General features: G+C 44.1%; 1 protein-coding gene across 1 annotated transcript in view; it reads right to left on the bottom strand.

The window, feature by feature from the left end:
• The window catches only part of samd14 (sterile alpha motif domain containing 14), an 86,909-nt gene that overhangs the window by 26,430 nt on the left and 45,835 nt on the right, over window positions 1-14,644 (bottom strand). Inside the window, exons 3-4 of the mRNA XM_039740282.1 lie at window positions 10,717-10,874; window positions 5,511-5,841 (exon numbers count right to left, since the gene is read on the bottom strand). Coding sequence (XP_039596216.1) covers window positions 5,511-5,841; window positions 10,717-10,874 — 489 coding nt within the window. The remainder of the gene's footprint in view (window positions 1-5,510; window positions 5,842-10,716; window positions 10,875-14,644) is intronic.

Here is a 14,644-nt window from a genome sequence, read left to right on the forward strand (position 1 = left end):
CTTTACAGAGCAACCTGTACCCCTCCCATGCTAAGCCCAGTCACAAAGCCCCCTTTCAGTGTGTCTGCTCCTCTTTTAGTCCCCATCAATGTTTGTGCGAATGAGGATCCCCTTCCTGGCTCTGTTGAGGTAAGCAGTACCACCCTGTGATGAGAGGGGGCGCTGTCGCTAACACTGCCTTCTTTTCTCCCAGCAGTCCCGAGGGGCGGCTCCAGGCAGACGCCAAGCCCTGAGATGGCGCCACCCCTTCCAGCTGGGGCTCAATAAAAACGGGCAGCCCTTCCCAGAAGATGGCGACTCATCCTGGCAACCTCTGCCAATCGTCACCTTGCGCTTTCATAATTGCCAGGCTGGCTAAGATTTCTTTGGAATTTTGCTCGGAAATTCAGCTCAGGATTGTTCATATTTGGTGCTTAATGTCTGCTGACCAAATGAAGTAGGCCTGGCTGGTGCCCGAACTATTTCTCCCTCACGATCCGGCCACCAGTCACATCACACATTTTAAGATGAGCCCCAAATCCAAAGTGATTTACAAAGAAATTAGAATTTATAGCGCCTTTCACATGGCACATGGTAACAGTTTACAGTTCTTTTAGTATACAAAGCACTTTTATAGCGCCTTTCAATGCACAATGTGCTTTATGATGCAATCGGTCCAAAGCCCACATTGAGTACTAGTTGGGGGTGGGAGGGGGAACACATACCCCTTGAGATACCAAAATGGCATCCCTCATCATCCATAGTGTGCTTTCAGTATAATTAGATTGCCAGTGAACAGGGAGGGCAGGTTCACCCTCAGTGCCCAGCGTATGTGCCCCAATGCACTTTTGGTATTATTACACTTTCAGTGGATGGGGAGGGCAGGATCCCCCTTGGTGTCCTGAGCACGTGGCCCCCAGAGTTACCAAAACAGTGCCCACCAGTGTCCATAGTGAGGACTGGTGGGGGTTGAGAAAAGTACCAGAGTGTGCATTACTGGAGGTACATCAATGGCGCCCCTTAACATCCCTAACGTACTTTCAGTGTTATTAGAGAGGGTTTGGTGGGTAAGTGAAGTTCACCCCTCAGTTGCCCGTTTCCAGAGTATGCGCCCCTCACTGCTCATATTGTGCTTTCAGTATTATTACACTTCCAGTAGATGGGGAGGGCAGGTTCACCCTCAGTGTCTGGTGTACATGCCCCCCTGAGTTACCAAAACAGTGCCCCTCACTGCCCATAGTGCACTTTTGGTATTATTGCACTTTCAGTGGATGGGGAGAGCAGGGTCCCCTTTGATGTCCAGAGTACATGACCCACTGAGTTACCAAAATGGTGCCCCTCAGCATCCATAGTGTGATTTCAGTATAATTAGATTGCCAGTGAACAGGGAGGGCAGGTTCACCATCATTGCCCGGCGTATGTGCCCACATGAGTTACCAAAATGGTTCCCCTAGTGCACTTTTGGTATGATTACACCTCCAGTGGATGTGGAGGGCAGGGTCCCACTTGGTGTCCACAGTATGTGCCCCACTGAGTTACCAAAACATTGCCCCCCAGTGGAATGGGGTGGGGTTGAGAAAGTATGTATTGCATGAGTTAAATAAATGGCACCCCTTCATGTCTTTAGTGTGCTTTCAGTATTATTAAATGAGGTGTGGCAGGTAAGTGAGGTTCCCCCCTCAGCTGCCTGTTTTTTAAGTATGTGCCCCTTGAGTTATATAAATGGCACCCCTCGCTGTCCATATTGTGCTTTCAGTATTATTATACTTCCAGTGGACGGGGGTTTGGGCGGATGGGGGGGGATTAGGTTCCTCCTCTTTGTCTGGAGTACGTGCCCCCGAGTTACCAAGACGGCACACCTCTGTGTCCAGAGGGCACGCTGTTTGGGTTACATAAATGGTGCCCCCTCAGTGTCTTTAGCATGCTTTCAGTATTATTAAGACTTAGAGTTCTGGCGGGTAAGTGGGGTTCCCCCTCGGTGTCCAGAGTACAAGCTCCAAATATTTCCATAAACAGCACCTCTCAGCACCCACAGCGCACTTTCAGTGCTATTAGACTTTCATTGGACAGGAAGGGCAGGGTCTCCCCCTCAGTGTCTGTAGTACATGTTCCCCCCTGAGTAACCAAATCAGGACCCTACGATACCCACAGTGTGGACTTTGGGTGTGAGTTTTATGTCCAGAGGGCATGTTTGAGTTAAATAATGGTGCCCCTCAATGCTTTCAGTATTATTAGACTTCGGGGTCCGGTCAGGGAATGTGGGGGAGGGGGGGTTCCCTTCACTTCTCCAGAGTTACCAAAATGGCACCCCTTGGTGTTCATAGAGTGGACACAAATGGAAAGTTCTGGAAGGATCCGCCACTTGAGTTACATAAATGCCACCCCTCGCTGAAAAAATGGAGCTCCCCCTAGGTGGCCGCATAAGTCACTTAAACTGATCAGTCGTTAGCGTTTACTTTACATTAATCCTCATCAGAAAGTGATTGACAAAGCATTTTCACAGCTTCTTTTGTGGTGGGCGCTGCCATTATGAATCCCGCATTCACCCATGAGTACCGTCACGAGATAATTTACAATGAAGAATAAACTTTCATTATGCGCAGGATAAGAAATAAGTTTATTAAAAAAAAAAAATCTGTTTTGCTCCTTCCATACAGCCTTAATGAAGCTCTTTATAGCGCCTTTCATTTCAGTCTCTACTCCAAACAGCCAACCCTACGCCGTTCATCAGATTTGTCAAATCAGCACTTACAACATCTTCATAGCACCGCTATTTGTGGGCACAACCGCAGCCCCCCTCACTAAGCCTTTGGTCTTTGTTGTGTCTTTTTATGTGGTGCTTTATGAGGTGACGTTTACAGCGCCTTTCATTACTCACACCTAACACTGCGGTTGACACTTACTGTGTGATTTACCAAATAATGCCTGACTAAGCCATCAGCCTTTAAAGCTCCTAACTGGTCTCTTCACTTCTCTTCATTTCATTTCACTCTTTCAGGTAAAGGATTGGGAGTCGGCAGTGCTGCCACCTAGTGGTAAGTGAAGGGAAAACCCTGAATTTACAATGTGGACGGTCAAGAGATGTACATCCAGGAGAAACAGGCAACTTATTTTGGAGCACGGAGCCAAAAGAAGAGGACGATGCCTCCCCTGCCAGCCCCTGCACTTGCCATTCACATAACATTCTCAAATACAATACAATACAATATAGTTTATTTTTGTATAGTAGCCCAAAATCGCACAGGAAGTGCCGCAATGGGCTTTAACAGGCCCTGCCTCTTGACAGACCAGCCTTGACTCTCTAAGAAAAAAAAAAACCTTGTAGGGAAAAATGGAAGAAACCTGGGGAAAGGCAGTTCAAAGAGAGACCCCTTTCCATGTAGGTTGGGCGTGCAGTGGGTGTCAAAAGAAGGGGTTCAATACAATACAATACAATACACAGAACAAATCTGCAGCTTGGCTGGACGGATGGGGGATGCAAGTCCATTTCAGGTAAACCAAGCCCCCTAAACCAATGGGGGGCCGGTTTAGAATCACCATTTAACCTCACCTGCCTGTCTTTGGGGAAATGGGAGGCAAACCAGAGTTTGTTAGTCTTGGCAACAGCAGATCGAGCTCGGCACCAGTCACACAAGGAGCTCCTCAGGGCTCTGTGCTCGGCCCTCTTCTCTTCTGTATTTATATGCTTCCCCTCGGCCATATTAGTCGTAGCTATGGACTGGGCTATCATTTTGTATGCAGATGATACTCAACTCTACTTGAATGTTCAAAGTGGAACTTCATCAGAGCTTTCTCAGCTCACAACCTGCCTCAGTGAAATTAAAACCTGGAATGGAGCAGAACTCTTTAAAATTAAAATTGCGACAAAACAGAACTCCTGCAAGTTGGCACTAAAGCACTACTTAATAAAATGAGCTCCTTCCCCGTCCATCTTGGCGGTGATCTCATCAGACCTGCCTTTACTGCAAAGAATCTCGGTGTCATTTTGTGATTCCTCCCTTTCGTATTCCGCCCTCATAAACCACATTAAGAAACTTTCTTACTTTCACCTCCGTCACGTATCCCGTGTTCGCTCCTTCCTCTCCGTTTCACTTGTCCCTGCTTTTATCACATCCCACATCGATTATTGTAACTCGCTGCTGGCAGGCGCCCCTTCTAATCTTATATCACGGCTCCAGCTTATTAAAAACTCGGCTGTAAGAATCCTGACACGGACCAGCAGCAGCGAGCACATCACACCCATCCTGCTCCATCTTCACTGGCTCCCTGTGTCTTACAGGACTGAATATCAAATTCTACTAACAACCGACAAAGCCTTAAACAACCTCGCCCCAAACTACATCAGTGACCTTCTCCATCACTATGTGCCTGCCCGCCCACTAAGGTCCTCTGATTCTGGCAATCTTGTTGTGCCCCCCACTAATCTACACTCCATGGGTGACAGCAGGTCCTTCAGCTGTATAGCGCGTGCCCAGACTCTGGAATGACATCCCAAAATTAATCAGGTCAGCTGACTCCATGAATTCTTTTAAATCTCATCTGTTCAGGATGGTTTTTAGCTCCGTTTGACTTTATTACCCTTCTCTCAGTTTACCTGCATGTCAAGATGCTCATGTAACCTGTGTGTGTGTGCGCCACACCATCAATTGTGTTGTCTGTTAGTCTTTCTCTGAATTTACTGACATTTATGCTGCCACCCCAGCACACCACCGCGTAGAAGAGGGCACTCGCCACAACCGTCTGGTAGAACATCTGCAGCATCTTACTGCAGATGTTGAAGGATGCCAACCTTCTCAGAAAGTATAGTCAGCTCTGACCTTTCTTACACACAGAACATCAGTATTGGCAGTCCAGTCCAATTTATCATCCAGCTGCACTCCCAGATATTTAAAGGTCTGCACCCTCTGCACAGTCACCTCTGATGATCACAGGGTCCATGAGGGGCCTGGGCCTCCTAAAATCCACCACCAGCTCCTTGGTCTTGCTGGTGTTAAGGTGTAAGTGGTTTGAGTCGCACCATTTAACAAAGTCTTTGATAAACTTTCTGTACTCCTCCTCCTGCCCACTCCTGATGCAGCCCACAATAGCAGTGTCATCAGCGAACATTTGCATGTGGCAGGACTCCGAGTCATATTGGAAGTCTGATGTATGTAGATTGAACAGGACCGGAAAAAGTCCAGTCCCCTGCGGCACCCCTGTATTGCTGCACACGATGTCAGACCTGCAGTTCCCAAGACGCACATATTGAGGTCTGTCTGTAAGATAGTCCACAATCTATGCCACAAGGTGTGAATCTACTCCCATCTCAGTCATCTTATCCCTAAATCTATCTATCTATCTAATCTTCTTTATTTATTTATTTGCTAAGTACAATGCTATATACTGTATACCCTGTCGTTCTTTCTTATATTCTGCAAGTGCCTTGTGCATGAGAAAGGCGCTATATAAATAAAATGTATTATTTATTATTTAAAAACCATGAAACCCACCAGTCTGCCACCCTCCCGTCACTCACACGTGGCACAGCGTACCTTCACTTTCTGTCCGGCGTTCTCGTCGGATGTACACAGGAGAGCTGTCGGAGCTTGGGCAGGACTTGGACGGCGAGCTGGTGGGCGTGGACCCCAAGGCCTCTTGGGACGAGGCGTTGGTGAGAGGCTGGTAGCGACCGCGGGCCGTGGCGGGGGAGGTCTCTCCTTCCTCCAAGGTGCGTCGTACAGCTGACGTGTCAAAGGAGAAGGCCGTGCCCCTCAGGACGGGTGAAGACGACAGGGTGGAATCCGGAGATGGAGACGAGCCACGCAGGGCCGAGTGAAAAGGGGAGCGCATACCGTGCAGGGGGCTTCCATAGCCATCCAAGGACTGCAAAAAAGAGAGAGAAAGATGGGGGCGGGGTCAAAGATGAGGCGGGTGCTTTTTTTGATCTCCCTGTGCTCATCCGTTAGGGTTTTTTTTTATAGCGGGCACATGCCTTGTGGCATTCACTGTGGGATGGGAGGATTGTGACAAGGGTCCCCCCCCCATATCACTAAATGTATAGGGTGGTCCAGATCTAATTATGCAACTTTTAATGCAATGCAGGAAAACAATACAAAACAAGAGAGTTTCTGTTGCCTTTCTATCAACTTGCACTAGTCTGACCATTGACCTCTGACCTCTGGCATCCACAAGGCATTTCCACTCACTGGATATTCTCCCTTTTTTCAGACCACTCTCTGTAAACCCTAGAGATGGTTTGTGTGTGAAAATTCGAGTAGATCAGTCAGATCAGCCCACCTGGCACCAACCACCATGCCACATTCAAAGTCACTTCAACCCCCTTTCTTCCTCTCCACTCTGATGCTCGGTTTGAACTTCAGCAGATCATCTTGAATAGGTTGACATGCACTGATGTGCTGCCCTGTGATTGGCCGATTAGAGATTTGTGTTAACAAGCAGTTGAACAGGCGTACCTAATAAAGTGGCCGCTAAGTGTGTAACACACTGCCTTACTTGTCTGACCAACACACAACATGTTGCTACACTCTGGCACCATGAAAACCAAAAATGTATGAAAAGACCATGGCATGACCCAGGTGTCTGGTTTCCTTCAGGAATGCCACTAATCTGAGTTTCACCAGACCAGCAAATCCTGGTTTTCATGGTCAGAGAGTCTATTGGGTGCCTTTTTTGCAGACACCAAGCAGGTTTCTGTGTGAAGGACTGAGGACAGGCTTCTGTTTGGCCACTCTGTCATAAAGCTCAGATTGGTGGAGATTTACAGTGCTGGTTGACCTTCAAGAAGTTTTCTCCCATCTCTGCAGAGGTTCTCTTCTCGGTCACCTTCCATCGCTGCTCAGTTTGACTGGTGGGCCTGCTCTAGGAAAGGTCACGGTTGTTCCAAACATCTTCCATTTAAGAATAATGGAGACCACTGAGCTCTTGGGGACCTTCAGTGCTGCAAGCAGTTCCTTTGACCTCATGGCTGGGTGTTTGGTCACCTTCAGGACATTCTGTAGCCAGGTGTGTGCTTCTCTATAGAACTGGGTATGAATATTTGCATCAATGGGATAATTTTCAATTTTTATTTTTTAAGATTTTTTTCCAAAAATGCCTAATATCCTGTCTTTTGCCTTGTTATTCATTGGTATTGTGTGTTATTTGATGAGGGGAAAGATGAATTGAAATGATTTAGCTCACAAATGAAACGTAACAAAATATGAAAAAGTGAAGGGTACGGATACTTTCTGAATCCTCATATATACAGCATATATCTACTACAAATATTTGTGATGCACCATCTGTTGGAATGCATCATGTGTCATGGTTTCATCCCATTTGGTAAGGGATAAAAAAAAAAACAAAAAAAAAACAGTATTAATATTTGCGTGGTGTGCCATCTGTTGGAATGATAAGTGCAATACCTTTTATTCCTAAAAATGTTTGTGATGTGCCATCTGTTGGAATGGCAGAGACGTAGCAACAGGGCGGACACACACATACATGAACACAATGGACACACCCTTTTTAAGGAGGGTATTTGTTTTGGAATCATGTGTATGTATACTGTACTAATGGGATATTTTTTATTTTTAAGAATTTTCGCAAAAAATGCCTAAAATCCTGTCTTTTATTCAGTGGTATTGTGTGTTATTTGACGAGGGGGTAAAAAATGAATTGAAATGATTTAGCTCACAACTGAAACGTAACAAAATATGAAAAAGTGAAGGGTACGGATACTTTCTGAATTCTCTTTATGTGCATATATACAGCATATATCTACTACAAATATTTGTGATGCACCATCTGTTGGAATGCATCATGTGTCACAGTTTTATTCCATTTGGTAAGGGAATCATAAAAGCAGTGTTAATGTGTGATGTGCCATCTGTTGGAATGACAGAGACGTAGTAACTGGTTGGACACACAGACACCTTTTTTTAAGGTGGGTGTTTGTTTTGGAATCATGTGTATGTATACTGTACCAATGGGATATTTTCAGTTTTTATTTTTTAAAATTTTTGCAAAAAATGCCAAAAATCCTGTCTTTTGCGTTGTTATTCAGTGGTATTGTGTGTTATTTGAGAAGGGGAAAAATAAATTTAAATGATTCAGCACACGGCTGCAACATAACAAAATGTAAAAAAGTGAAGGGTACGGATACTTTCTGAATCCTTTTTATGTGCATATACACACTATATATCTACTACAAATATTTGTGATGCACCATCTATTAATGCTTGCGTGGTGCTCCATCTGTTGGAATGATAAGTGCAATACATTTTATTCCTACAAATGTTTGCGATGTGCCGTCTGTTGGAATGGCAGAGACGTAGCAACAGGGCGGACACACACATACATGAACACAATGGACACACCTTTTTAAGGAGGGTATTTGTTTTGGAATCATGTGTATGTGTACTGTACTAATGGGATATTTTTTATTTTTAAGAATTTTCGCAAAAAATGCCTAAAATCCTGTTTTTTATTCAGTGGTATTGTGTGTTATTTGATGAGGGGGTAAAAATGAATTGAAATGATTTAGCACACAGCTGCAACATAACAAAATGTGAAAAAGTGAAGAGTACGGATACTTTCTGAATCCTCTTTATGTGCATATACACACTATATATCTCCTACACATATTTGTGATGCACCATCTGTTGGAATGCACCATGCATCACAATTTTATTCCATTTGGTAAGGGATTCATAGAAGCATAAGGGATTCATAAAGTGTGTGGGTGATGCACCATCTGTTGGAATGAAAAATGCAACACATTTTATTCCAACATACTGTATGTTTGTGATGTGCCATCTGTTGGAATGGAAGAGACATAGCAACTGGGCGGACACACACATACATGAAAACAATGGACACACACTTTTTAAGGAGGGTATTTGTTTTGTAACCATGTGTATGTGTACTTTGCTGTATATTGTATGCTAAAAAAACAATTAAAGGTTATTGCCTTTCTAAAAAAAAACAGAAAAGCTGGTTTGGAGTCCCCAGTGACACTGTACTGTATTTCAGTGTATATGATATATGCACAGGACTGTCTACGGCATGTACTCCCCGTGGCTATACTGTGTATCTGTGTGAGTAGGTGAAGAGCCCCACATGTAGCAGCAGTAGTCGCGTTGCTGTGTGCCGAGTACTGTGACATTTTTCCTTGTGTGACTCACCAACATGCTATGTGTCTCCATTCTCCAGCGCCATGAGAAATCACAATACATTGAAATGCGGTAGAAATCTCACACCACACTCATTTAAAGGACAAGTGGACGTGTAACCTCTGGACAGCTGAAAGAGGCTTCATCATGTAACATGACACCTAACTGATGTGGACTCGATTATGTTGACCTCCTTTGTAAGTCATTTTGAATGAAAGTGTTGGTTAAATCAATACATGTAAATGTAGCATAAGAATACGGGTGTGCTTCTGTGGGCATACGTACAGTACGTGCTTTTACTTTGTACATACAGTCAGTCAGTCATCTTCCAACCTGCTATACCCGAACACAGGGTCACAGGGGTCTGCTGGAGCCAATCCCAGCCAACACAGGGCACAAGGCAGGAACAAACCCTGGGCGGGGCACCAACCCATTGCAGGGCACACACACACACCAAGCACAATTTAGGACCGCCAATGCACCTAACCTGCATGTCTTTGGACTGTGGGAGGAAACCCACGCAGACACGGGGAGAACATGCAACCTGCACACAGAGAGGACCCAGGAAGCGAACCAAGGTCTCCTAACTACGAGGCAGCAGCACTACCCACTGCGCCACCGTGCCGCCTGTACATACAGTGTGTCTGCTAATGTGTAGGCATACAGTGTGGGCACATGAAACTGTATGTGTGTGTCAGGTATGTGTGGGTGTGTAACAGGGCAGCACATACCTTTTAGTGTATTCTATATGTGTGTCCATGCAGGTGAATATGCATGTCCTGTATGTCTTTATAGGAACACAAAAGGACTGTGCACGTGTGTGTCTGTTGTGAGGGACGGCCCAGGAGCCTTACCTGGCCGGGATGCCCACAGCCTGGGAAAACACGGCTTTCACTGGGCTTTGTCTGCCCCGAGACTCTAGATGGCAGCACTTCCACGGATTCTCTCAGGGCACCTTGGGAAATGGAGTTTATTGACTTCCCCCCCCCCGAGGGTGTTGTGGGGACAGGGAAGCCCTACGTTGTTGGGCTCCCGCCTTGCCAGGAAGTGCTTCTGAGCCCCACCTACAAGATGCTGGAAATTCTTCTGGGTGTTGCATAAAAGGAGCTGCCTGACAAAACTCTGGGAGGCAGAGTCGGGAGGAGGAGAAGGAGGATGAAGCTTGCTGGAGGAGCAGAGGAGAGGTTGAGAGAGATAAGACGACAGACTTGCACAGCGGCAGCGTATTGGGATTGTGTTTGTGGTTGTGGCGTGGGAAGCACTTGCTGAGGGAAGGGTTTCCCACAACTAAAAGCCTTTGTGTTTAGTGTCCGAGCCTCTGCTGTGTAGAGTTTGGGGAACTGCAGCACCCCCTAGGGACCACACTGGATGTTTGTTGTGGATCCAATCAGGGCAGACAGGCTCGCCGAGTTTAAACCGAGTTTAAATTTCACCTACAAGAGCCAAACGCTGCATACTGCAGCACCACAAAAAAAAAGACAAAAATAAAAAGTGATTAAGTGTAAAAAAAAGAAGAAGATTTAAATGAGCCGGTTTTCCATTCGACTCACTTTTGTCGCTCATTCCCCGGACATGGAGGGCTCACCTTTCTTTCCAGGCTCTCGTCCCCCTCTGTTGAACTGATGCTGTCCCTCAGCCTGGACCGTGACGGCCGGTGCCTCCTGGCCTTGACTGACAGCTGAGCGCGGGCCTTTTGCAGGCTGCTGTCCAGAAGTTTGGTCTCTGGAATTGCTTCGTTAAAATCTAAAAGAGATAACATAAAAAAAAAAAAATAATAATAATAATAAAAAATCTACTTGACCGTTGAGGTTCAAATGTTTCTGCTCCACCCACCCGGTCCACAAGGTCAAACGTGTCCAGAGATCCTCCACCGTTGGCCTTTCTGTGCACTACCTGTGTGCTCGGTGGCGCCCTCTATGTGCAGCTGTGGGACTCCTGCTGCCCACCAGCTCTTGAAGCGCACCTTCTCAGACAAGGTCGACATTGTCTAACTGGTCTGAATTTGGAATGTGTCACTCATGTTGTGGTTGCAGGCTTGTGTGAGTTCTGCAGGCCATAGATAGATAGATAGATAGATTGATTAAAGGCACTAAAAGATAGATAAATAGAGATAGATAGATAGAAGGCACTAAAAGATAGATAGATAGATAGAGATAGATAGATAGATGACACTAAAAGATAGATAGATAGATAGAGATAGATAGATAGATAGATGGCACTAAAAGATAGATAGAGATAGATAGATAGATAGATGGCACTAAAAGATAGATAGATAGATGGCACTAAAAGATAGATAGATAGAAGGCACTAAAAGATAGATAGAGATAGATAGATAGATAGATGGCACTAAAAGATAGATAGATAGAGATAGATAGATAGATAGATAGATGGCACTAAAAGATAGATAGAGATAGATAGATAGATAGATAGATGGCACTAAAAGATAGATAGATAGATGGCACTAAAAGATAGATAGATAGATAGATAGATAGATAGAAGGCACTAAAAGATAGATAGATAGATAGATATGTGAAAGGCGCTATATAATAGATAGATAGATAGATAGATACTTTATGACCTAACATGGTCAGTCTTTCTAAAAGTCTCTTGTCTTATTCAGTCACACAAGGTATTTCATGAAAATGAAACTTAGGGTATGTATGATATCTATTAGGATAAAACTCCCTGGCAATGCCACCACAGGTCTGCGAGATCTAGCATAGTCCTGCTCCACCACGATATGCCTGTGAAATCAGACCAATTCAGTGTCATAGGACATTACTCAAGATTTCATTTGGATTGAGCCAGCTGAACTGTGAGGTAACCCTCTACTTGTAATTTGATTGTGTCAGTTCAGGCTCATAGGAACGTGTGTAGGGCCGAACAGAATGAAACTCCATGTAGGTACAGCTGCAGGTCTGAAAGCTTCAACAGGGTCAGACTCCATCTTGGTGCTGCTGAAGGTCTACATCAGCGTTTCTCAACCTTTAAGTATTTGCGACTCGAGTTTTCATAACAGTTTTAATTGCACCCCCTAACGTTTTTTTTGAAAGAAGCCCACTAATACCAATTTGTTCTTTTTTAATTAATGATATATCATAGATGCATATTTTATTATTTGTGGTGGGTTGGCATCCTTCCCGGGGGTTTGTTTCCTGCCTTGTGCCCTGTGTTGGCTACGATTGGCTCCAGCTGACCCCCGTGACCCTGTAGTTAGGATATAACAGGTTGGATAATGGATGAATGGATATTTTATTATACCTACTTAACTTTTATCGACATTTATCTAACTCTATTTTCTTTTTCTAGTATCAGAATGTAGTTTAAGTTAATTTATTTTGGTTTCAATAGATGCATTTTTCACATTTTTGATTCTTGTTTTCTTTTTTTCACATCTTTGTGCCCCCATAGGGGGTCCCACCCCACAGTTTGAGAACCGCTGGTCTACATTGTCTAACTCAGGGGTCTCCAAACTTTTTTGCCCTGAGAGCTCCTGATGTTTATTAACCAATCATTTCTTCTCATAGCTTATTGCAACCCAAACAGACTGAATACGCTTGTTTTGCCTGAACATTTACGAGATGTTGGTGTCCACAACTCGCATTTTGCATTAAAACATCACAAAAAATATTGAGGTCACCTGCAAGTGCATTTTGTACGTCTGTATTCATTTTTCTAGTGAATCTCACACTATTGAATTAAAACACGAAGGCTGTCAAAATGAAACAATGCAATTCCAAATACACAGATATGACGTATTCATTTGTCATTTTTGTCACATGTCACTGTGTCACTTTATTCACAGATCCAGTCGCATGTGTGATGTGTTGTTTAGTTAGTCAGATGACTGGCACTGAGGCGTGTGGTGGAGTGGAGCCACTGAGGTTCACTCTTATGGAGTCATTTCAATGTTCGTCTGTCAGTCTTGTTCTGAACTTTGACTTATTCATGTCAGACTCACAGAGGTATGGAGACCCAAACAAAGCAGACATTTTCAGAGCTGCTTGGTGAAGATTATTATAGTTACCTGGCTCTACTAAGCTCTTGAAATGCTGAGAATGCTTTTGAGACGTTAACCGCACATTATTTTGAAGGTTTACTAATATATCTTCCAATATAATACGCTACCATGGCTGTTCGTTTGTCTGTCCAGGGTTTTAAATCATCTGTAGCTCGCAAAACGTTTTACCTATTGACTTGAAATTTGGTACACATATATTACGTGACGTCTACTATCAACTTTCGGGTTGATGATTTTTATTTGATGTTATTGTAGAATCAACTCTCGGCTGTGCGCGGCAGCAGCGCATGCGTATGGGCGCCGTTCTCTTTCTCTACCACCTTCGCTAATCATTCTTGAGGCAGACTGAAGACTTAAGTGCCAGCTTAAGTGAAAAATTAAAGAAAACATACACAAAAACTAACTTCATCAGATTTAACGCGAAAAGATTCGGACGAAAGAAGAGAAGCAGGCAGCGGGCCGCTAGGGTGGAGAAAAGAAGAGCTGCTCAGGAAGGAGAAAGCGCATCAACCTCTGAGCACACGAATGGCAAACGTACAGAGAAAGAGGTGGAGAACTAGGAATGTTCAAGTCAAGTGTATTCACTGCACGTTATCGTGTAGTGAGCCGTTACTGGGAATATATAAAATCCAATGTCTGTAAGTCTGTCCGCTTTAAACGAGAACTACTTAACGGATTTAGATCGGGTTTTTTTTTTCCATAATTTACTTGAACATTCCGGTTGATTCGTGACTTCTCTCATTTCGCTATGTATCAGAGATCGCCTGCGGTAACGATCGGTCCAATCGCCGCAGGTACTCACGTACTCTTCTTAAAGGCGCTTCGGCCGCCGCTCCCAGATCTCCAACGATCTTCTTAATCGCCTCTAAAGTCTGCAAAATACTCCGCACGGGCTCGATTAATTTTTCGAGTTCCCGCACGTCAAAATAATTAGTTAATTCGGCCGGGGTTTGGCTTACTTCCTGGTTTGCCATACCGTCCGGCCGGGAGCCAATGAACTCGCCCGCTGTCGGCACGTGTTCTGACGGGTTCCGCACGGGTTTCTGGTCTTTATAGTCTGTGACCCAGAAGTGCTTCTGAACCCCTGTCCATGAGACTTCCTAGCACTTCCAGGTCAGATGAAAACTCCTTCAACCCAGAAGCATGTCATTCCCTTTGTCCATGTGACTAGGATGCACTTCTGGGTTGTATGAAAAATACTGTTGCTCCTCCCTGTATATATATACATATATACACATTATATATATATATATATATAGTATATATATATATATATACACACACACACACACACACACACATATATATATATACACACACACACACACATGTATATATATATATGTGTGTGTGTGTGTGTGTGTGTGTGTATATATATATATATATATATATATACATATATATATATATATATATATATATACTGTATATATATATATACTGTATATATATATATATATATACTGTATATATATATATATACTGTATATAT

The sequence above is a fragment of the Polypterus senegalus genome, chromosome 17, assembly GCF_016835505.1.
Source record: "Polypterus senegalus isolate Bchr_013 chromosome 17, ASM1683550v1, whole genome shotgun sequence".
NCBI classification, from domain to species: domain Eukaryota; kingdom Metazoa; phylum Chordata; class Cladistia; order Polypteriformes; family Polypteridae; genus Polypterus; species Polypterus senegalus.